The sequence below is a fragment of the Arxiozyma heterogenica genome (genome assembly GCF_036370985.1).
Source record: "Arxiozyma heterogenica strain weizmannii chromosome Unknown scaffold_11, whole genome shotgun sequence".
In the NCBI taxonomy this organism is placed as follows: domain Eukaryota; kingdom Fungi; phylum Ascomycota; class Saccharomycetes; order Saccharomycetales; family Saccharomycetaceae; genus Arxiozyma; species Arxiozyma heterogenica.
This window is the reverse complement of record NW_027042664.1, coordinates 1,151,825-1,175,025: the sequence shown is the minus strand read 5'-3', so window position 1 is coordinate 1,175,025 and position 23,201 is coordinate 1,151,825. Positions and strand designations below refer to the sequence as shown.

The window sequence follows — 23,201 nt, the reverse complement described above, 5'->3', positions numbered from 1 at the left end:
ATATATATATATATATATAATGGCTTCAATACTTTGCATATTTATTAAATTTATATATATATGTGTGTGTGTATGTATATATATATATATATATCAAGTACATAATTGGATGTCATTCAATTTTTTAACATAGTTAAAAAGAAAAGTATAAAAGTGTAACTGATTTAACATTAAATAAATCAGTAGTCGTACTTGTATTTATACTTTTGATTACTAAAGCTCTAATAATATAGGTTCTTCCTTTTGTGGTTGATCTTCTTTTTCCTTATCAGCTTCAATAGTATTTGGTTGTTCAGGAATTTTCTGTATTGGTACTGTAGGAAAGTCATAATGAGTTATTTTAGTTTTATTGGTTAGATGGGTTGTATCCTGGTCATTCAATATACTATTTTTTTCATTGGTCTCTTTCTCCTTCTGTGAAACTTGTTTTTCTTTATCTTCCTCTGGATAAACTGGTTCAGATGGCTCTAATTTTTCGTCCAATGACTCTTGTGATTCTGTTGGATATGGCAACTGGTTAGATGAGATTACAGAGGCAGAATCTTGAGGTGGTATATTTACATCACGTAGTTGATCTAATGTTGATGACTGTTTTATTTGTGTAGGTGCTGCTATTGAGGGTTGCTTCATTGATTGTTCTGTTGGAACTTTACTGATGGTTGCTTGGTAATATGTAGATGGGTTAGAAATCAAATTAGAGTTCTGTAAGTTAGGATGAACTTGTACTTGTGGTTGTGGTTGTGGTTGTGGTTGTGGTCGTTCTATAATTGGTAAGGGGGATGGGATCGTATATTGAGAAGACAAATTAATATTCTGTAATTGTTTTTCTAAGAAGTAATCGTAAATATTCATTATATTAGATATCTTTCCATTCATTTCAAGTAACGAATTATATTGTTGGTTTGTGTTTGCTAAGGTGTGATTTAATTTAGGTTTAGCAGATAAAATTTGTTGATATAACTTTTGAACAGCATCATTTTGTAAAATTTCTGCACCAGTCTGAGTCTTCATCTTTTCAACCATTGCAGCAAACAAATATATGGCATCTTCATCTTCAGGGGAAAGTTCAAACGACGAAACGGAAGGTTCATTTATAGAAGTTTCTACATAAGATTGTTGTTTTCTTTCCTGTTTAATCTTTTCCTTTTCTGCCTCTTTTAAACTTGCCTCAATAGCAGCTTTTAAATCAGGATCGTCTTCTTCTTCATATTCCCGATATTTATTTGAATCTTGTTCAGTGGAAGATTTAGTATTATTAAATTGTGTGTTTACTATTGGAACAATTGGTTCAATAGGCTGACCTCTGGATTCCCTTAATGATAATTCAATAGCTCTTCTTATTTGTTCCTCTTCGTCTTCATCATTATTATAATCTGTATGACGTGGATGTTTCTTTTCTTTTCTTTTCGTTTTCTTGTGTTTATTGCTACTATTACTACTACCACTACCACTGAAATGTTTCTTTGAATCATAATCATTATAGCAATTATCACAAACTCTAACATTTTCGTATATACCTAAATCAGGTAAAGCAATGAAATGGGAACTATGTTCTTGACAGAATATTCCCCCACATGATCTACAATGATGCCTTCTGTTCAAAAAGGAGAATTTATTGGAACAAATCATGCATGCATCGGAATCCATCCACTCTGCAGGAATCTTAGACTCAAACATTGCTTTTGCATCGGTAATATTACTTGTTAAATCATTTGAAAATGTTATCCCTTTATTGATCAATCGTCCATATACAGTACTAACGTACCTTAGTTGTGAATCATTCTCGAAAGCAATATATAATTCATAAAAGATTTTTTTAGTAAGGTTTTCCAGTTCATTATTCTCATTATTGTATTTAATTATTGTGTTCTCCAAAAAATCCATGAATTCTCTACAACAAATTTCCACAATGAATGGTATCCCACCATTTTTAATACAAATCTCTACTAACCTCCAACTAGATAACTGTCTATTAGGGTTGTTATTACTAGAAATGATTCTTTTCTTTAACAGTCTCATGCATTCGCGTGGAGCTATTTTTTTGGATCTAATGATGTCGGATACTTCCAAAGAGACAGGTAGATCTATCTCACCGTTTGGTATAGTTTCACTAGTAGCTCTATCTACCAACTCCTCAAATTCAGATATTATAGTGGATGACATTTTATACCCAGGAACTTTGCAATGGGATTTGGTTATTGTACTAGTAGTTTTGCGTTTTCGTTGTACTTTTTCTAATGGAATGGAAGGGAATATATAATTTTATAATTTTCTATGGTCTTCTAATCAAATATGTTCTTAGTATTCTTATATAGGAGTGAGTAGAGTAAAAAAATGTTTTCCTTGTACTTATGTCTATCCAGATGACTATAGGATATATAAATTAACACAGCCTATCTTCAGTATCTCTTATGGGAGATAAGCAGAAAATACGGAATTGTAGAGTCTTCAGTAGCTGTTTTTTCTTTTTTTGTCCTATAAAACAGTAAAAAAGAAAAAAGGTAGAAAAAAAAGAAAAGCCTTTTTAATTTCTTTAGGCGGAATCTGAAAACCGTAGGATAACATATTGCGGAATTTATTAAAATCCTCCTCACCAATTTGTTTATTCGTGATAAAGAAGCAAAACAAGAAAACAAGAGCAAAGACTCATCAACAACATGAGGCTATTTTACTGATGGTGATTTCAGTAAAAATTGTTTGTTGATATACTAGATTACAAACTCTTTAAACATTATTTATATGTCAAATAAAAGATAAAGTTCTTCTTTTTTATACTTTAATGTTTTGTATGTGAAAACCAACGTTTCATGTTTTCACAAAACGAAAAGAAAAATATAAAACGATATCTGATTTGAAAAATATTCAGGTTTGGAAGCTCGTATTATGAAAAGGACGGAGTATTTTCTACATTTTTTTCTTCTCTTTTAGTAATAACCATATCCATATTAATATTTATAAGTATATTTATAATTATATGTACATTTTGTATATATTTATCATCTATATATATGTATTGTTATTGGCCTACAGTTAATGAAATTAAAGACGTTCGGCTGCTGTGATTAGACTTATCAATAGACAACCCTGTATTCAAAAATTTAGATCTTGGAGGAACAATCATATTGTCACTGTCATTAAAGCTTCTTTCTTGGTATGATCTCTTTCCCAGTGATAATGAAGAATTGTTTGCGGAGGACCAGTCCGTTGATTTGTTATATATCGATGGAGTCAATGGGGAATGATTTCCCTGTATAGTATGTTGACTGTTATTAATGTCACGTAATGAGCTAAATATGGAGTTTTCTGACACACCACTCACGTTCCTCAATGGAGTAGAACTGTGGGTAGAATATACGGGAGATGGAATAGATTGTGGAGATAGAGTGGAAGTGACGGAAGGTGTGTTGATGGATAATTTAGATAATGATGATTGTCTTGATTGTAGATAAAATAATTTAATGTTGTTAATAAATTGAAACACGCCTATGTAATCCTTGTATGTGTTGTGTAATAGATCAGGAACACTGTTTATTGTGGTAACGAATATATTAAATAGTGCGACTTGTTTATTTTGTGATGGGATAGGTAAATCCAATAGAGAAGACTGATCAATTTCATTAGTGAAGCGATTAATCAAATAGAAGATTGAATTGGTTATTTCAAATAATTCAAAGTTTAAAAAATCCAAATTCCAAGTAACCAAATCCATTAAGAAATTTTTCAAATAGATTAATTGTATTTTATCATATAATTCATCATCATTAGAGATATGTGCCTGCCTCTGATACAATTCATATTGAATGAGACAATTTTCATCAACATTAAGGATATAATCATTGAAAGTAGGTTCAGAGATCTCCCAATTAAGTGTATCCAAAATATGCATCTCCATTTGTAAAAACATTGATTCATCCAGTATGATTGGATTTTCTGAAGAAAGACCTGAAGATGCTTGTTGACAGTAATATACCAATTCGTTCAACCTTGGGATTCTGGCCCTTGGATTTGGTCCATAGAATCTGCCACCAGGTGGGATGACTACATTATTAATAATATGGTTGCAACCACCATATGTTTTTGCAGATAGCCAAAGACAAGTACCTAGAATCAAATGGATTTGATCCTTTAAGACGATTCTTTTGGAACAATATTTATCAAATAATCTCATTGCTTGGAAATATATCCCATTTGTGACACGAGTCAATTTGGACAACTTATATAGGAATTCACAGACCAAAGGTCTAATGGAATATGGTTTGATTTCTGGTTGTTGATTTATTAATTTTAAAGATGGTTTGCAATTAGAATTTTTTTGGATCATATCCGATACTATATCATATTGGTATTCTTGAATAGTCTCAAAATGGGACAATAATTCACTGTTGGATAATTCGATTGGATAATGCATTTGTTTTGCTTTCACTATAAGGCCCATGGAATATTGAATATTATTTTTTGTTGTTGTATTGATATTGCTGCAATTTCTTAGCTTATCCATATTAAATGGCTCAATATTACTGCTAATATTGACATCTTTCTGATTATTATTAACATTATTAATATTATTTGAATTATGACATATCTTTCTATTGGAATAAATATTAGATTTATTATTAGAGGAATGAGCGGATATAGTTGAATAATTTGAAGAAGTAGATGAGGAGGTAATAGAACTAGTCATGATAGATAAATGAAAGTGAATGGAATACAAATACTAAACACTAAAAACCAAAGACCAAAAATTAAAAATTAAAAAGTAAAAATAAAATTGTGCACGTGTGTATCTATATGTTATCTATATAATAATAATAGATATAAAAATGAATGACTATAGCGACCGGATTAGTTAATAAAAATGATTATGAGTTATAATAAACTATTAATATTATTATTGATTTGTATTATATTCTCCCTTGAATCATTCAATAAGATATCATAGAAACCACTCTTGATTGAATCGTCTCATTGAATGATGTATCTCTTTAAAAAAGGAGAAAGGAAATAAAGAAAGAGAGGGATAGAAAGGATTGAGTGGAGGTATGTGTTTTCTTAGTAGAAAAAGATAGAATACATGATAGACAATTATATATATGATCTTATATTTACTGGATCTAGAGGAAATAAAAAAAGAAAAAGAAAGAGAGAGAGAGAGAGAAGAGAAGAACCAGAACAAAACGAAGAAGTTCTTGAAATAGTATTTGACACAGAATCAAACAACTTAGTATTGTTAATGATACACATTTGGCGTCAGGACAAAGGGTTATTTAATGATTTATGTCTTTGAATGAAGAAGCACAAAAAAGCAAAATTCAAGCATCTTCATGGAAGCAACCTTGATTTACTAGTCATATTATTATTATTATTATCCATATCATATCAAATCAAATCAAATCAAATCAACTCTACGAAATCTGCGAAATCAACGAGTTCACAAATCAAGGAAATAGTATAATTTTATCCAACTTGGTCCATCCACCACTTTGGGTTTATAGCATTTCCTTCCTGTAATTGAATATTATTATTAGGAATGAAACGAGATCGCGAAATCACGAAATCTTCACTAAATAAATATACAAATACAGATATAGATAAATAAATAAAGGTTTTGTGTCTGTTTCAAAAAAAACGGGGGGAAAAAAATATTCGTGGAATCTTTCTACGAAAAAGTACAAAACAAAAAAGATCACCCCTATTTCGTGACAAACACGAAAAGTTTCATTTATATTTTTATTTATTTATTTTGTCTTTTCGTATCACTACAATTTCGCATTTCTCTGTGTGAATTACTCACTTGGGTAATTTGCATCGAATTGGGTAACCATCATCATAAAACTTAAAAATAAAAAAAAAAAAAAAAAAAAAAAAAAACAGAGATATTCTGATATATAATATCCACCCTATAAGGGAAATTTATCTGTGGAGGGAAGAAAAAAGGCACAACGAAAAACATTTCTTTCCAACCCTAAGTGTCAAATAGATTATTGTACCACTGACTTTTCCCATTTTTAGAATAACCCTTCTTTCTTTCTTCAAAAGGAAAAACAAGCCGTAAGCCCTAAGATATCAAATGTGTGGGTCCAACTAGTGATATTGTAATGTGACAAGTATATGAACACTGATACTTGTAACACCACACATACATCGTTATTAAACACTACTATAGACTAGAGAAATAAATACTAAATACAATATCCAACAAAACATAATGGTTCCTTATTCATGTTTTCTTACTATTTTTTAAATAAAAAAATATATATATATTTACTGATAAAAATACTACACACACTCTTAGTTATAAAATTGCTGTAAAGGTTTTTCCATTTGTATACCACTTGTTATCTATATATGCAATAATTCATTATTTAAGCAATGATGTAAAATTGTTTCCACATATGTTCAGCATGTGAATAGCTATACTTTCACTGCGTTCAATGCAAGCAAATAGTAAAAGTTTGACATAATTATTTATTAATATCATGTGAAAAAAAATATTTCCAATATTGAAAAAAAAAAATAAAATAAAATAAAATAATTACACAAAGAGATAATCCAAAATAAATTGAATAAAGCATTAGAAAACAATGTTATTCAAACTTAATCAACTTTAAAATTATATAGCATGTACATGCGTATCCTTGGACTCAATTTACTAAATGGTAAGAATGTTCACAGGGAAATACAATAATAATGATAATATGTCGGAGAATAACACCACTATGTCTAGTGGTTTATGGAAATGGACAGCAGATTCAGTTTTTAGACTGATATCACCTTCTCAAAAATATAAGGAGAGTAATAATAATACTAATAATAATGTTAAAAACAGTATCAATAATAATAATAGTAATGTTATTAATGATTCTACAACAATGACTGATAAGATAAACATAGAAGAAACAACTGGTAGAAATAGATCGATATCATTAGATGGATTGGATCCTTCCTTTTATAAAAAATATGAACTTTTATATAATGATGATGCTACTACTACTAATTATAATAATATCAATAATAGTAATAGCAACAATACCAGTAGTAAATTCCCATATTTCTCTTCTAATGGTGGATTGATGTCTCCAGTCAAATTACGAAATGACAAAGATTTACCAACAGATACTTTCCTTAATAAAAAATATTCTTTACCAAGTAATTATAATAATCGAAATAATAAGAATAATAATAATAATGATAATGATAAGTTAAATGATACTGATACATCATTACTAAATAAATTATTTAATAAAGAAATGAGAAAAATCAATAATTTAAATTTAAATAATATTGAAAGTAATAATTTGACTAAAAATGGCACGATACCTATCCCCGGAAAATTTCCTAAAAATAAGCAAAAATTAAAGGTAAATAGTATCAATACAACTAGTAGTAACGATAATTGTAAACCTAATTCTAATTTTAATTCTAATGATAATGATAATGATTCTAATAATAATAACAATAAATATGGGTTAGATTATTCTAGTATGAATGAATTGTCTAACGAATTGGAGATTAATAAAAAACTTTTAATACAAATTAACGAATATGTAAATGATTTATTGGAAGAGAATTCAAAAATTAAAGTAGATTATAATCAAATTAAATTGGAGTTGATCCACGAAATGAAACAATGTAAAATAATAGTAGATAAATATCTATTATTGAATGATAAGTATAAAGAATTGAAAATAATGTCAAATGATATCTTTAAAATTAATAATGATTTAACTAATATAAATAAAGATCAAGAAATCCAGATTAGAGATAAACAACAAAGAATTAATCAATTAGAGATACAGATTAATAAAATGAATATAAGATTAGATGAAAAAATTATTCAAATTGATGAATTGAGAAACGAGGTGGCATTATTGAGAGACCAAATGAACGATGAAAGAGATTATTACCATTTAGAGATATCGAAACTTCAAAACTCTTTAAATATGATAGATTCGAGGAATGTTATCAACCAAAATCCAACTTATATTTAATTGTTACGCAAAATATCTTCTCTGCATATGTTAATTTTAATTTTTATTTCTATATGTATTTATTTAAATATTCTTAATTCTTTAGATCAAATAAGACAAAGAAAAATATAAACAATGAAGAAAAAAAAAAAAGACACTGTCCTTTTTACCAGAAATTACACAGTTTAAGCTCAACTAATAATCATCACATATAATGTATATAAAATATAAACAAAGAGTTATACAGATTTATCTACGATGTACATAGATATTAATATGCATAAATAAGGATCTTTCTTTTTTGTATCTTCTTATATCTTTTTTTTTTTTTGTATTTCTTTATTTTCGATATTGATTATTTGAAAAAAAAAAATAAAAGAATAAAGAAAAAAAAATCAAAGATGAAAAAGCACTTTTAAAGATGTACTGAACAGATAAAAAAAAAAAAAAAAAAAAAAAAAAAAAAAAAAAAAACAGAACGATATTACTCTGAATGGGAGAACTAAGTGAAGGACAAGGTGAATGATCTTTTAACATACTATAGATACCCGATTAATTGGGATTGTTGAAGGGAGTTAAGTAAAAAAAGGAAAAACAAAAGAATAAGAAAAGGCATTGAGCAATCTAGAGATATGTCGTTACTCCATAAAGGAAAACCACAGACTTCTTTAGGTACTTCTTCTTTGATGAAGAGAACGCTAAGTTCCAATAGCATATTATCAAAACACCAGTTAAATAATAAACATATATCGTCAACAGGTTCTTTATCACATCTAAGTAATATTAATTTGCATACTAATTCTGGTGTCAATGTAACTTTATCCCCACTGATTAAGAAAGAATTGAATTTGACTAATCAAAGATTAGATTTAGGTATTTGGATAGAAGAATTTATAGCTATATTAGGAAAGGAAAGTTGGATTAAATATGCACAAGTGATAAGTTTCTTCATATTAGGTAAATTGTCTCGAATGGAATTGGTTAAACAACTGGATCAAATATTTGAAGAAAATCTAGCAGACGATAATGCTCGTAATAGTAATAATGATAACACGAATAATAATGGCAATAAAGAGTCCCGATTATTGCATGAACAACGGCATAAATTAACCCGGTTACATAATCAATTATTATTAGGTATATTTGCTAATTCATTGAGGGATTCTCCAATGAATAAGTCCGATAAAGCATGGGGATTTCAAAATGGAGATCGTTCCACGAATAGGAATGTGAGAAGGGTTAATAAACATAATTCACAGATTGAAATGTATAAAAAAATCGTTATGTCATTACCTAAAAATGATAGAAATAGATTGAAAACAATAACTAGAGAAGCAGGGAAAAGAGGATTTATATATTGCACCGTCTTACAAAATAGACTTCATAATGTACCAAAAATTCCTATTGTTACTAACCAAGAGACTTTAAAACGAGTGAAAAAAAATAATTTAAAGACCCCGTTGGAGTGGTCTCAAGATATAGTTAATGGGTTTAATGCTCCATTATCCATTGATAGTTATTCCCTACCCGATAACGATACTTTGACTTTAAGAATGACTGGTATTGCTCGTGAGCATGGACTTGTTGGTTTTGTGGATTCAAAATGTGTTGATATGGTATCAATAGCGTTGGATCATTATTTAAAAAAAGTCATTGAACTTGCCATTGATTCAGTTAGATATAGAAGGAAGAAATATTCAGAATATTATGATTTAAACGATGAAGGTGTATATGTTCCAGTGTCGGGTCTTGGAATGGATTTTGGTTTAACTGAGAACGTATTGACTATTAGTAATGAAAAGAATGAAAATAACGGTGAACAAGAAAATCTAGAGAATAATCAACCCAAAATATCACTAACAAATGAAGATATTCAGGCAGCATTGACTATTTTTCCTAATTTGGTGGAACCAAGTACAGGTATCTTTCAAACACTGACATCAATAAGTTTATATAATGAAGATGAATTAGTAGAAACAAGAAGTAGCATAGATGATTTACCACAATTTAAAGGCGAGCGGCCTTCCTCTAAACCTATAGATGATAGAAATATCGGAACTAGGGAAGAATTAAATTGGCTAATCAAAGATATTCTTAGTGACGAGTGACAACTTATATATATATATATATATTTATATATTGGTATGATTATAAAGAAATGGGAGGGTAGATGCTTAATTTTGTTTTTTTCTCTGTATATTTGGTATTTTACCAATATTGGTACCAATTTCAAGTAACGTTTGAATATCATTGCGTGAAATTTGTTGTCCACCATTCAAAGCAGTACAAATTGAACTCAAATTAAATAAGAAACATGATTTAAGGTTTTTCATTAATCTATTGATCATATAGCCAACATGGCTAGGTTGAATGGATTTTCGGGATAACATATAATTTGATAGCTTATTTATGAAATTTATATTTTCGAATTGGACTAAATAAAAATTGATAACATCAAATTCATTCGAATCATTAAGATATAATTCTCTTTTTTTGAATTGAAACTTGTACATATTAATACCATTGGTAGAATCATAATTTATTGATATCTGTTTGTTTTTTTTATTGAAAACATATTCAGTTAATGGAGATGATATAGTATTTAGTAAAAGATTATTTTCATTATCAAACTTGATATTGATACATGATGTAGTAGTTGTTGAGACAGTTTCTTCATCTTTCACAGTTAATAGATCTTTAGATATGTTATCATCCGACAAAAATACATTTTGGAAGTTAATTTCATAGTCCTTACTATATTCATGAATCAGAAATTCAATAAATTGGGTTTGAAATTCAAGCCAAGGTTCAATTGAAATTGAAAATAAAGTAAAATTTTGTTTTCCACTAATACACATATCATGGTAAGGTTTATATTCTCTAAAGATTAACTGTGGAACAGATAATGCATTAGATGGAATAATTCTACTAAATAGATAAATTTCCTCATCTTTAATTTCATCGATAGATTCTTCATAATTACTGTTGTTGTTATTATTATTATTACTATTATCGATATGTTTGGAATTTTCTAATAAAACAACATTATCTAAATAATCAATGGTGAAACCTGGTAAATTTGAATCCTCAGTATATAAAAAACATCTAATCAAACCTTTCAATTCATCTATTGAGTTTTCTAATTTCTTTCTTTTAGTTAATTCCAATTCCATCTTATTATAGTAATCGTTGTATTTTTCATCTTGCAAACGAGCTTTTTCTTGTGTTGCCTGTAAATTGTAATATGCTAGATTGAATCTATCTTCTAAAGTCCTTTCACTTTCATGTAAAGTATCATACTGATTATTTATCTCGAGTAATTCATTTTCAATATCATTTAATTTTGACTGGATGCTTTGGAAATTTTCGTTTAGGCTAGAAATCACATCATTTAATTTATCTCTTTGATTGTTTTGATAGGATATATCATTTATTAAAACATCACTTTGCTTTATGAAATGTTCCAACTCATTTTCTTTCAAAATTTTAAAATCTTCGAGCTTTTGTTTAATTATATTTTCCTCGTCTTTCAATTTTTGTTTATTTGATAATTTAATGCTATCTGATTGCTCTAGGTAATCTAGTAATTTGTCTCTAAGATCATTAATCTCCTTTTCCAATGGTTCACCTGGAGATAAATTGTTCAGCTTTTTAATATCATTTTCAAAAGATATTTTTAACTGGTTTATTTTATTTTTATACTCAATTGATTGTTTAGTCTCTAAATCTTCATATTTCAATAATAACTCTTTTTCAGCATTCTTTTTAGTGGTCTCTATATTACCTATTTGTTCATCAATAGTGTCAATTTCTTTTTGAAAAGAATCATATTGGTTTTGTAATTTTTTACACATTACTTGTCTCTTAGATATTTCATATTTTATATCAGGAACATACCTAGTTTGGTATCTAACAATCTCAGAATCCATCTTAGAAATTTCTTTTTTCAAATTATGTGTTTCTTTTGATATTTCCTTTTTGATCCTAATATCTCGAGCGATTTGGTTGACCATTTCTTTACTTAAATATGTGACATTTTTCTTTTTACTACCAGTGTTACGATACTTTCTAATAATAGGGGAATTATTACTGTTGTTTATATTAGTAAGTTTCTTGACTTTCATATTTGTATTAAAAGTGTTGTATTGGTTACTATTGTTGTTGTCATTATTTGTTATATCATTAAAAAGTTCGTGGGTTTTAAACCTTCGTGACATTATTCGTTCGTAATATTCAACAGGTACAAATGAATGTACACATATATATATATATGTACAAGTATAAATTATGCCTAAAATAAAAGCATATATCAATCTTTGTTTTATATCAAACTAATATTTTCTGTTTTTTTGTGATTAATGTTCTGTGAATATAATGTCTACAAACATATACATTCATGTTTATACACATTTTAAAGTTTTCGTTTTTTTTTTTTTGGACTTCTCGAAAGTAAAAAAAAAACAATACGAATCGAAAAATAAAAAAAAAAGACTACTGATTTACTTGGAATTTGATCTGGATTGTAGAGAAGAGATCACATGTATACATGTATATACATAGATATAGATAGATGGATAGATAAATATATGGGTGTGGGTGTGGGTGAGTGACTATGTATATGTATGTATGTATGTATACCTGCATGTACACCATTCGTGTGACTTACATCTGTATGTTTTTACAAGGGATCCTAGAGGTTAACTCTTAAATAATATAAAGTCTCAGTATTAACTAAACATTTTTTTATAGAAGTATAGACAAGGTTTTTGTGTATTTATTTATTAAAATCATTATTACTGACATTTCTCGTCATTTGAGGTAAGGCAACTCTTATACCATCGATATCCTTAGACATCTTGATTTGACACCCTAATCTGCTTGTTTCAGTCAAGCCATATGCTAAATCCAGCATATCATCTTCCTCGTCAGTTGCTTCAGGCAAAGCGTCATAGTATTCGGGATCCACTATGACATGGCAAGTAGAACAAGCACAAGAACCACCACATGCACCCTCCATATCTAGATTGTGGCCTTGTGCGATATCTAGAAGGGTGTCACCCTCTGCCACTTCATAGGTTCTTTGTTCACCGTCTTTTAGGACAAATGTTATCTTTAACTCTTCACCGGGTTTTGGTTTAGTCAAGTGACCATGTTGTAGTTTAGTAAAATTCGAAAATTCACGCTTAAAAGAAGTACTATTAGTGGTAGCAGTGGTAACAGTGGTATTAGTAATGCTAGTGGTATCTAAGGGGAGTGATCTTGTAAGGCATATAGAATTTATTCTGGGATGGTGTATAGAGTATTGTCTTTTATTTAGAAATCTTGTTTGGTTATTTTTGGCTAAAGAAATTATGTTTTTTTTAAGATTGGGATTCCATTGTAATTTAAACATCTTTTTTTTATTAGTGGTAGTGGAGGTAATAATATCTTGTTTTGGGTGACTATTTACAGAGGAAAAAAATAAAGTAAAAGGAAAAGATAAATAAATATCAATGGATGTAAAAATAAAATGGGTGTATGACTTGTTCTGTTTTTATTCTATAGACATTAAAATACGGGTAATCAAGTCTATAAGAATATAAAAATATAAATGTATATATATATATATGTGTGTGTGTATGTACGTGTGTACGTATGTATGGTTGAAATATATGGGATACTCTAGATATACAATGATTGTATCACACTAATTGCTTATTAATATGCATGTCTAATGTGTTCATGCTAATAATATTACATTATATAATAACAAATGAGAAGTTGCGAAAAGAAAAAGAAAATAAAAAAAAGCATAATAGAAATTTAGAAATTCTTTAGATTGCTTTTTCCTGGGTGAGTTTTTTTTTGTTTCTTTTTTATGATTTTTTTCTTTTTTGACTTCTTTCGGATTTTTCTCTTTCTTTGGAAATTTTAATGTTTGATCTCAGTTGCTCGAGAGATGAGGAATTAGATGAGGGACTGGAGAAGGAATGAGGTAAAAATATAGAAGTTTAGATGTTGGAGAAGAAGAAAAGAGAAAGGGTTGTGGTGACAAGAAACGTTCTTTTATATACAATTTAGTATATATTATATATAAAAAGAACAGACTATTATTATTATTATTATTATTATTATTATTATTAAAGTTGTAAAAATAGTCGCATACAAAGTTATACGTAGAGATAAAATTATATAGAATCAGATATTTGTCATTTTAATAATTATATTTTTTTAATGTAATAATTATAGTAAAAAAAAAAAAATCGAAAAAAAAAAAAATAGGTTTGGAGATTAAGAATTAAATAATGATAGTAGTTAAAATGCTAAAAAACAATTTGTTTTATTATAGAATGCTAATATTTTGGTAATTTTTTTTTCTAAGAATATACAAAAGGAGGGAGGGGACGAAAGATTAATGCTAATAATGCTAAAAATATTGGAAATGGCAAAGAGGCATAGAGAAAAAGGATGTATGAAAAGCTTCTGTTTTGTTATTCATCTGATTTCATTTTAAACTGTAGATAGCCATAATTTATAATTTTGTTGAGCAATATTAGCGAAGGAATCTGGTATATTCTTAGAAGTACCCATAGGTATTTGATTTAAATTTGTTGCCGTGGATGTTTGTTGTTTAATCGAAGAAATGAAATCATTATCCAACTCAAATACTAAATGATCATTTTTATTTAGAGTGCTGTCATTGTTACTGTTGTCACTGTTATCGTTATCACTTATTGTTAAATCATTTTTGTTATAATTTCTTGAATTCAAATAATCATTGATATTATAATGATTTAGTAATAATTCGTCTTTGTACGAAGAAATTGGAGAGTTTTCTATACTTGAAGATGAACCATATGATAAGATTGGTGCATCTTGTGTGAATGTTAAAGAGAATAAATCTTCTTCTTGTGGATTAGAATAAAAATCGTGATAATTGTTGTTGTTGTTGTTGTTGGTATATGACATTGTTATTTGTTAAAATATTCTTTTGTTGTATGAGTTTTGTTTTTATTATTGTTGTCTTTTTCTTGTTATAGCAAAGAAAGAAAAGAGAAAACTATTATATATGTGTATGTATGTTTATAATCTTTTAAGATTGTTTGTATGGTTTATTTTTGGTTTTCTAAAGTATACTAATAAAGGATTTTTTTGTATCAACCACGGACACAAGAAGTTATTTGATTTGCAATATACATTCTCTACCTTTCATTTATATATAATCTATTTGGTTTGATTGAAGTTAAGAAGAAAAAAATAAGATAGAATAAATGATAATCAAAAGATAGCGAAAATATCATTTACTATTATTGTTATTGTTGCAAAAGAGTCATTTTCTATCATTATGACACATTTCCCAAGAAAAACAAAAATTATTAGTAGGAAAATAACAGAGTATTAGTAACCAACAATCATCTTTTTTTTTTTTTTCATAACTCCACCACAATTACAACAATAAAAAAGAGAATACCCAAGTCTCACAATCACTTGTAGCTGACAAACCTGTAGTTACTGCCGTTAGGTTACTAACCTTTCTATTACTTTCCATGATTTTCTTCTATTTTCTTTTGTTTTCTCCTCTTACTTGGATTAATTAAAATTATAATCAAATTAGTCAAGTACACCATGATTTTTTTTATTTTTTTTTTCTGGTTTATTTTTTTTTACACAGTTTTTTTTTGTGTCTTTTGTTTTTTGATTAATCTGACTAATAATCCGTGGAACAATGAAAAAAAAAAAAGACCAACCAGAAAGCCGCCGTTGAGGACTTCCCGGAATTATTTGTGGAAAGTCATAGAAAAAGAAAAATTTTTTTTATTTCCGTTTCGATTGCTCCTCTTGCTTCACCCCTTTTTTTTTTCCGCTGGCTTCTGTTTTTTTCTATATCCTTCCATTTGTTGTTCTCTTTTTTTTTTCCTGTTTCTTTTGCTCCCTTGGCGGGGAAAAGAAAGAGAGGAAGAGAAGAAGGCTGCTCATTTTCTTTGGAGACCACGAGGGTTGTTGGTTGTTTCCACAGGCCACGAGGACAACAATTTTAATTTCTCCATCTCTTTTCATTTCCATTTTCCTTCCCTCTTTCTCTCTCTCTCTCTCTTTGACTCTTTGACTCTTCTTACTTTCTTTCATTTATTCTCACACTCTCGACTCGGTTTCCCCCTGTTCGTTTTGTTTTCCCTGTTTCTTTCACTTTCCTCTTTTTTACAGGGGAGAAGAAAAAGAGACTTTTTTTATTTTTTACTCTTGCACCCCTTCCTCCTCCCTTCCCCTCTTTTCCTCTTGATGTCGTGTTGGTCCCACGGTTTCTGATTCCGCAACTGATTCCGTCTCAAACATGGAAATATCCGTCTTGTTCTATAATTTTATTTTTCGCTTTTTTTTTTTTTGTTTCTTTTTCTTTTTTTATTGTATGTTTTCATCTAAGAGATCGTATATTAACCACCGAACACCATAAAAATAAATGAGAAATAAGAAAATCATAAGTACTCATACATAAAAGTAAGAAATACTATCTGGAAGACAAGAAAATGTGAAGATAAGAAATAAGCATGTGGACAAACTCGCCTGTACAACAGCTAACTACACAATTATTTCTGTTATCTGATATAAAGTTTACTTCCCTTTCCCCCTGAAACTGATAGCAATATGGAAAATAAATGAGATATAGTCCAGTGAGATGGTGTGAGAAATAAGTGATTTGTCTCAAACTTCTTTAGGGGGAAATCAATGGGTTTCTTCTAAGTTTGCCTTTTTTTTGATTTCTGTGAAACTGACTACTACTTGAAGTACATTAATATTTGAATTAGTGTGGGTGAGGGTATTGTTATCATTGGATTGTATAGTAAGCTTGTTCCCCAACCTCCCTCCTCCGTCACATATCTCTATGTTTTCTTTTCTGTTTTTTCTTGTTTTTTTATGTAGCTGGAACAGAGTAGTAACTATCTGGTGAAGCACATACACACATATCGCATCAGTCTTTCCACAATAAAAGCAAAACACGCAGGTGTGAATAATGGATGTAATAATATATTACTATTGAATCTTGTATTATATATATACACTTTTCATACTATATTGTATTATACTATATTATGTTAATATTAAGATTATGTTATATCATATACCTTTCCTCAATGTATATATTATTAAATTTAGTGACGACGAGAAGCAGTAATGATTTCGTTCATTTCTTCAACCTTAGCCTTGGCTCTCTTTAAAGAACCTAATCTCTTCTTGGCAACCTTTCTGGCTCTCTTTTCACCAGCGTTTCTGATTAAATCAATTAATCTTCTTTCGTATGGAGCTAAACCAGCAATTTCTCTGACCAAAGAACGGACAAAGACAGTTCTCTTAGAAGAAGCACCCTTCTTGTAAGAAATCTTAGCAACTGGGGCAATAGCAGTAACTTGCTTACCTTTGTTTAAACCAACAGCAATACCTATTTTAAAAAAAAAAGAAAAGAAAACAAAGAAAATCAATAAAATAACATTAAACCATAGTAAATGAATCTTTTTTTTAAGAAAAAAAAAGAAAAAAAGAAAGAAAGAAGGAGAAAATAAGAAATTAATTAAGTAGTAGCATGCCAAAGGAAAAAATTATTCATAGCTCCCTCCTCTTTTTTTTTCATTCAATGTTAATGTAAAATTTTTGTTTTGTTTGTTAGTAAAATCAAAGCTCAGGTGAATAAAAAAGATTGGAATATTAATACGAGGATATATCAATGTCCAAAATACTATTTAGGAAATTGTTTTTTATCTTCTTCTTTTAATTGATCCCTATTCGGAACCACAGTCACTAATATTAACTTCGTTATATGCCATAATATTATAGTCCCTTGTGTTTTTTTAATTTTTTTTTTACTCCAGCATAATATATATCTTTCAACAAAGTGTCTAACTATATATAAAATATCTTAAAGTAATCGTTCACAATGGTTGTCTACACTTATGTCGTAGTTAAATTCCTACATATCTCCTAAAACTTATTTTAATATCATTTTAATATACGTGCAATATATGCAATATTAAATTAAATCAACTGTTGGCATAATGTTTCTATGTTCTTATACTTTTCCTCATCAGATAATCACGTCCTCAATCATATTTTCGACTTTAAAACAATCCATTCGTATCTTCTTTCCTTTTCTCTGTTGTAAATAGTAGGTTTAGTAACATACCAGTCTTAGCAGCCATTTTTGTATTTGTGTTTCTCGTTGTACGGTCTTTTCAAAGAAGAATCTGTCTTATATAGTGAAACACGTCTGCAATACGCACCTACAATACCGCCGAGTAGTACTACTAATAACAGTAAGCACTATTATTGTATACATTTAAAATTGGGTTTACTCGAGAGAAAGGGACTAAGTAGTTGTTACCATCTAGGAAGGTCCATAGTAGTAAAAGGTAAGGCACTGTATCCATCATACTACCATTTAGGATAACATGGATTCTTGCAGTCTATCCCTCTCTCCCACTCACTAGAACAAAAGACATGGCCTCTCTGCCTAACTCTTCTCCTTCGCCTCCCTCTCCTTCTCTCTATTTCCTATCATTCCTCCCAACAGTGAAAGCCAGGCATCATTTCTTCCTACCTGCCCTTCTCCAGTGAATCAGGCCATGGTAGATGAGGTGGGTATTAAAGAGAGCAGTGGACTTACTGATGTTACTATTTTGGGTATACAAACTTCCTGCCTCTCACAAGGGAAGAAAGACTTACAGTCTCTCGTCCTTCCCTTGACTCTCTTCCTATTGGTTTTTTTCCTGTCTTCCCGTTGATTCCTTCTAAGACTATGTATTTCTTTACAAGGAGTACCGCATGTTCTATTCCAAGTGTCTTTATTCTTTTTCCTTTTCTCTGTTAATAAGGAAGTCTACCCTTCTCATTAGTTTTGGTGTAGTTAAAATACCTTGTAATTTTTTTTCCTTTTTTAGAAAAGTAAAAAAAACATGCCTTTTCGTAAAAATAAAATTACGAGTGTACTGATGTATTTGAAGCCGTTCACAGTCCTGGAAATGATATGTATTCAGAGTGAAAACATTAATTTTTGCATACTACTACTTACGTAATTTTCAAAAAATAATATGAGTGAATATAGATGTATTTGGCATTTATGTATTATGCAATAAACCTTACTTAATAAAGATAATTTAAGCTCTATTTCTTAAACACTTTTTTGAAACCAGACCACCCATGACTAAATGTGTTGCCAACATTTGGCGTGCTACTTGATTGTGTACCATTTGAATAGGTTGGAAGAGATGTTAACTGTGGTTGTGCTGATGATTGGTTATCGCTTTGTTCAGACTTTGACAGATCGATATTGTCTGAATTTAATTGATTTATGGGTGATAATGCAGCAAAGCCCTTATTAATGGATTTTAATTCCTTGATGTTATTTTCCAACTCTGTTATCTTACTTTGTAATAATTTATTTAATGCAGTGACTTCACTATTACGTTTTATTGTCCTTTCCAAATCTTGTTTCAAATCAACAGGTAATTTTGAATCTGGATTTGGCACTTGTGATTTGTTTATTTCTTCTTCTATCTGCTCATTTATTGCTTTCAAGTTGTCTTTTAAATCGTTATTTTCATCCAATAGCGTTTCATTGTCTAATCTATATTTAATTAATTCTTTGGCTATAGCAAAATGTTCTTCGTTCAATACCTTATAATCATGTTTCAATTTTTTTCTTTCTCTTTGTAATTGGAAATTTTTGATCTTCAATGAATCATACTCTGTTTCTTTCCTTTTCTCTATTTGATTGAGACTATCATATTCGGCCCTATACCTATGTAGAGATATTGGTGTAATAGCAATATTTTCCATAGCATCTTTAACAAATAAATGTGCGTTATAATTGGTATCAATGATAGAGTTTAAACAAGCTTGTATGCTTGGTTCTCTTGATATGTTCTGTATTTCGATTGGTTTGTTTTCAAAATCAGGTTCAGATCCTTCCTCATTGCTACTGTTAAGGCTCTTATGTTCTTGATCCAAATATACATTAAAAAGTTTATTCTTTAGAAAATTCAATAATTGATCAAATTTTAAAAACATCAAGGATTTTTCATTTTTCATTATCAAATTGACTGCAAATTTTAATAAAGACTCAATACCTTCAAAGAATAGAATGTCAAAGATTTTTAACACAAACTCTAATGGAAATTTATATGCAAATATTGTTAAAAACCATTGCGTAGCATACATAGAAGAACGGATACCTTCCCTAACCAAATGGTTAGCTAATGTAGGAGTGTTTTCTTCTAATAATCTATCGAATTGATATAACATTAGCATTAGCCCAGGCATTCCGGGTAAGTAAAATTCTCTAAGGTTGTAATATTTCATTAAGGATACTAATAAGCCGAATGACTCAGCTTCAGAGTTGCAATTTAATAATAATGGTGTTGTAATAAATGCCATACCTTGGGTGTATCCAACATCTGGATCATAAACAGAATAAACTTTTAAAACACGGAATAACTCTTCACACCTCTCCTTAGGGATGAAATTGGTCCTATTTATGTCTCTCCTGATAACTGCCTCATGTGGACTCTCTGTTTCCAAAAGAGTTTCATAAATATCTTCCATTTCTTGTGATTTTGAATTAGCTATTAATTGCCATATGATACCACGAATCTGTCTCGGAATTCCTTTAGTAATCTCGCATTCTAATTGTTCTAATTCTTTGTTTGCAACAGTAGCAAAATCATTAACGACTCGAGTCCAAAAAGTCCAATTAGTTCCGGTAACCTCTCTGAATTCTCTTTCTTCTTCGGCGCTCAATTTGTCTGAGGGTATAGTATTGTTTAACAATCCTTCTTTCAAATCTTCACCATGTGTCATAAGCGCGTCAAATGAAGATTTTAATATATTTTGACCGACTTCAATACCCTCTCTAACTGAAGGATTTATTTCATCGATTTGAAAACTTGACACTCTAAATCTGTTGACAATTAAATTGATATCGGCTGCACTTGGTTCCTTAGAATTCAATGGCATTGAAGATATATTTGAAACAAGATGTTGTTTCAGCTGTCCATATTTATGATGAGGCATTGGTTCTTGATTAAACATTTTCATATTCTTTCTAAATGTAGGCGATTTCAATTCTTCTGATAAAGGTGGTGGGACAGGATTCTTGGGAGGTATTTTCTCCTCAAATGATGGCTTTCTTGGAGGTAATCTTGGGGACAATTCAGTCCTTGAGACATAATCATTATTTGTTAGTGAGATATCTTCCATATCTGCGAGGTCAGAGGTTTCATGAAATAGATTTCTTCTTGGTAGTGGTGGGGGAGATGTCGATGATGTTTCAACTTGTGTATTATTGGCAGTAATAAACGGTTGGCTTTCGGTTTCACTAGTTATGTTGGAAGGTTCAGGATTGATATCATTGTGTGTATTTTCATCAATTTTGTTAGAGTCTTCAGGGATAGTGGGGTCATCAGTTTCTATTAAAGGAGAGTTAATTGATTGGACATCAGAAGTCTTGAAATTAAGTTCTGATCTCGAAGGAATCTCCATTTCTGTTTCTGCGGATTCATTTGACATTTTTTTATTAGATTTAGTCTCAGTATAATAATTAATTTGGGTTTTTTCGCTTGGCTGGTCTGTTTTTGGAGAAGTTTGAATATTTTCTATATTTTTGGATTCATTGATATCTAAGAAATCGTTATTTTTGTCTGAAGATAGATCTTTTAAAGGTTCAATATTTTCAATATTATTGGATACTTCCCTAGGTACTCCATTAGTACTATCAATAGTTTGTGTCAAAAGTTCAAATGGTGGTTCTTTGTCTTGGGGTTTAATATTTATCATTGAATTTGAGTTTTCAAGGGGACCGTTAGTTTGATCATTATTAATATCAAGGTTTACGTTTGATTCTATACTTATATGTGTGTCATTTTCTTGTAGTTGGTTATTTTCATTAGTTTTGCTGATGTCACTTTCATTATTGTTATCTAGGGGACTGCTATTAAAATCAAGTTCATCTTTTTCGTTTATAATTGTGTTTTTCTCCTCCAAATTATTAGTTAAAGAATCAGTACTATCATTTGTACTTGTATTATTTAAGGGTATATTGCTTTCCTTAGTTTGATCGAGATCATTTGGGTCTTTTGCGGCTTTTACAACAGTCGAGTTTTGAGTCCTTTTATTATTTTTACTCTTTTTACTTTTTCTTTTGGCCATATCTTAAAGTATAATAGTGTTCAATTTATAATCTAAACAGTTATGTATATACACCTGTATATGTGTGGAGGGATGGAGGTGGTGAAGAGTAGTGTATGTACGTAAAAGGTTGTCCCTTAAAACTAAAATGATACCTCTGTGTTGAGTTTTTATGTATTCTTCCTTATTTCTCCTCCAATTTCTCTTGTTTCCGGATTTTTGAAGTTTTGAATTTTTTTATAACATCTTTCTAAGCATATTTAATTACGTTACATGTTCAGAAAAATTCGTCATTTATCTTACTAATAATAGGCACTCTTTTATTGGAAAGCTGTTGGTCTGTGTTAAAAATACTTTACAAGTAATTTACTGCACCTTTCTGAGACTTTGTTGACTGACATGTTATTATAATTGTAGTGGTTTAATATAGGATAATACAGGACTAAGAAGTGGTAGAGGATGAAGAGAGGGGAGGCAAGAGGAAAAAAGTGACTATAATAACAGGATAACAACTATCTGAGCCAAAAAAATTAAAAAAAGAAGAAGAAGAAGAAGAAGAACATATTCAGTAATCTGAATTCTTAATCAATATATCAAGAGAAGTAATTTGTATTATGTTCTGTAAAGATGATAATCTTGAAATAAGAAGTAGTCTTGTTGATAATAGCAAAGTAAGAATAGACAATCTAGATTCTGTAAAAGTGTTATATCAAAATGCTACATAGATATTTGCTTAAAAAATATCTGTAATGGAATAGACAGATTTTAGTTCGTCATCCTTTGAATATAATAATAGTAAGGATCATGCAGCAGGAGTTCGAAAAGATAAGTGCTGGTATATTTGACATTTTTACAAGTATATTGGAATACAGATCAAATTTCGTTTTCAATAACTATTATTGATTGGGATATCTAATGGTCGATTCAAGTATCATTCAGTTTATGAACCACCTTTTTCTGACGATCGATATATATTATTTACAAATTTTGCCTGTCCTTCCTTCACTCTTTGGGTTTATTTACCCAGAGTTTCTAGTGAATCTTTTTTGTTTTATCTTTAGTTGTTTTTTTTTCCCGCTAAAA

The 23,201-nt window shown here is 29.4% G+C and overlaps 10 protein-coding genes across 10 annotated transcripts; 3 read left to right on the top strand and 7 right to left on the bottom strand.

Annotated features, from left to right (window-relative positions):
• Nucleotides 1-213: 213 nt before the first annotated feature.
• VPS27 (ESCRT-0 subunit protein VPS27) lies at nucleotides 214-2,163 on the bottom strand (the record flags this gene model as incomplete). Its single annotated transcript, XM_064857167.1, has 1 exon — nucleotides 214-2,163. The coding sequence occupies one exon, from the start codon at nucleotides 2,161-2,163 to the stop codon at nucleotides 214-216; it is 1,950 nt and encodes a 649-aa protein (XP_064716300.1).
• Nucleotides 2,164-3,016: 853 nt separating this feature from the next.
• On the bottom strand, nucleotides 3,017-4,681 carry CLN2 (cyclin CLN2; the record flags this gene model as incomplete). The annotated part of the gene is made up of 1 exon (XM_064857166.1): nucleotides 3,017-4,681. The coding sequence occupies one exon, from the start codon at nucleotides 4,679-4,681 to the stop codon at nucleotides 3,017-3,019; it is 1,665 nt and encodes a 554-aa protein (XP_064716299.1).
• Nucleotides 4,682-6,653: 1,972 nt separating this feature from the next.
• On the top strand, nucleotides 6,654-7,988 carry BBP1 (Bbp1p; the record flags this gene model as incomplete). The annotated part of the gene is made up of 1 exon (XM_064857165.1): nucleotides 6,654-7,988. One exon carries the CDS (start codon nucleotides 6,654-6,656, stop codon nucleotides 7,986-7,988), a length of 1,335 nt encoding a protein of 444 aa, XP_064716298.1.
• Nucleotides 7,989-8,599: 611 nt separating this feature from the next.
• Nucleotides 8,600-10,075, top strand: HFI1 (Hfi1p; the record flags this gene model as incomplete). Its single annotated transcript, XM_064857164.1, has 1 exon — nucleotides 8,600-10,075. One exon carries the CDS (start codon nucleotides 8,600-8,602, stop codon nucleotides 10,073-10,075), a length of 1,476 nt encoding a protein of 491 aa, XP_064716297.1.
• Nucleotides 10,076-10,141: 66 nt separating this feature from the next.
• On the bottom strand, nucleotides 10,142-12,184 carry VIK1 (Vik1p; the record flags this gene model as incomplete). The annotated part of the gene is made up of 1 exon (XM_064857163.1): nucleotides 10,142-12,184. The coding sequence occupies one exon, from the start codon at nucleotides 12,182-12,184 to the stop codon at nucleotides 10,142-10,144; it is 2,043 nt and encodes a 680-aa protein (XP_064716296.1).
• A 557-nt stretch (nucleotides 12,185-12,741) lies between these two features.
• Nucleotides 12,742-13,359, bottom strand: YAH1 (adrenodoxin; the record flags this gene model as incomplete). Its single annotated transcript, XM_064857162.1, has 1 exon — nucleotides 12,742-13,359. One exon carries the CDS (start codon nucleotides 13,357-13,359, stop codon nucleotides 12,742-12,744), a length of 618 nt encoding a protein of 205 aa, XP_064716295.1.
• A 1,097-nt stretch (nucleotides 13,360-14,456) lies between these two features.
• Nucleotides 14,457-14,915, bottom strand: ATG41 (Atg41p; the record flags this gene model as incomplete). Its single annotated transcript, XM_064857161.1, has 1 exon — nucleotides 14,457-14,915. One exon carries the CDS (start codon nucleotides 14,913-14,915, stop codon nucleotides 14,457-14,459), a length of 459 nt encoding a protein of 152 aa, XP_064716294.1.
• Nucleotides 14,916-15,572: 657 nt separating this feature from the next.
• PWA37_000485 (uncharacterized protein) lies at nucleotides 15,573-16,253 on the top strand (the record flags this gene model as incomplete). The annotated part of the gene is made up of 1 exon (XM_064857160.1): nucleotides 15,573-16,253. One exon carries the CDS (start codon nucleotides 15,573-15,575, stop codon nucleotides 16,251-16,253), a length of 681 nt encoding a protein of 226 aa, XP_064716293.1.
• Nucleotides 16,254-17,095: 842 nt separating this feature from the next.
• Nucleotides 17,096-18,136, bottom strand: RPL36B (60S ribosomal protein eL36 RPL36B; the record flags this gene model as incomplete). The annotated part of the gene is made up of 2 exons (XM_064857159.1): nucleotides 17,096-17,382; nucleotides 18,121-18,136. 2 exons carry the CDS (start codon nucleotides 18,134-18,136, stop codon nucleotides 17,096-17,098), a joined length of 303 nt encoding a protein of 100 aa, XP_064716292.1.
• A 961-nt stretch (nucleotides 18,137-19,097) lies between these two features.
• Nucleotides 19,098-22,139, bottom strand: GYP5 (GTPase-activating protein GYP5; the record flags this gene model as incomplete). Its single annotated transcript, XM_064857158.1, has 1 exon — nucleotides 19,098-22,139. One exon carries the CDS (start codon nucleotides 22,137-22,139, stop codon nucleotides 19,098-19,100), a length of 3,042 nt encoding a protein of 1,013 aa, XP_064716291.1.
• Nucleotides 22,140-23,201: the final 1,062 nt, after the last annotated feature.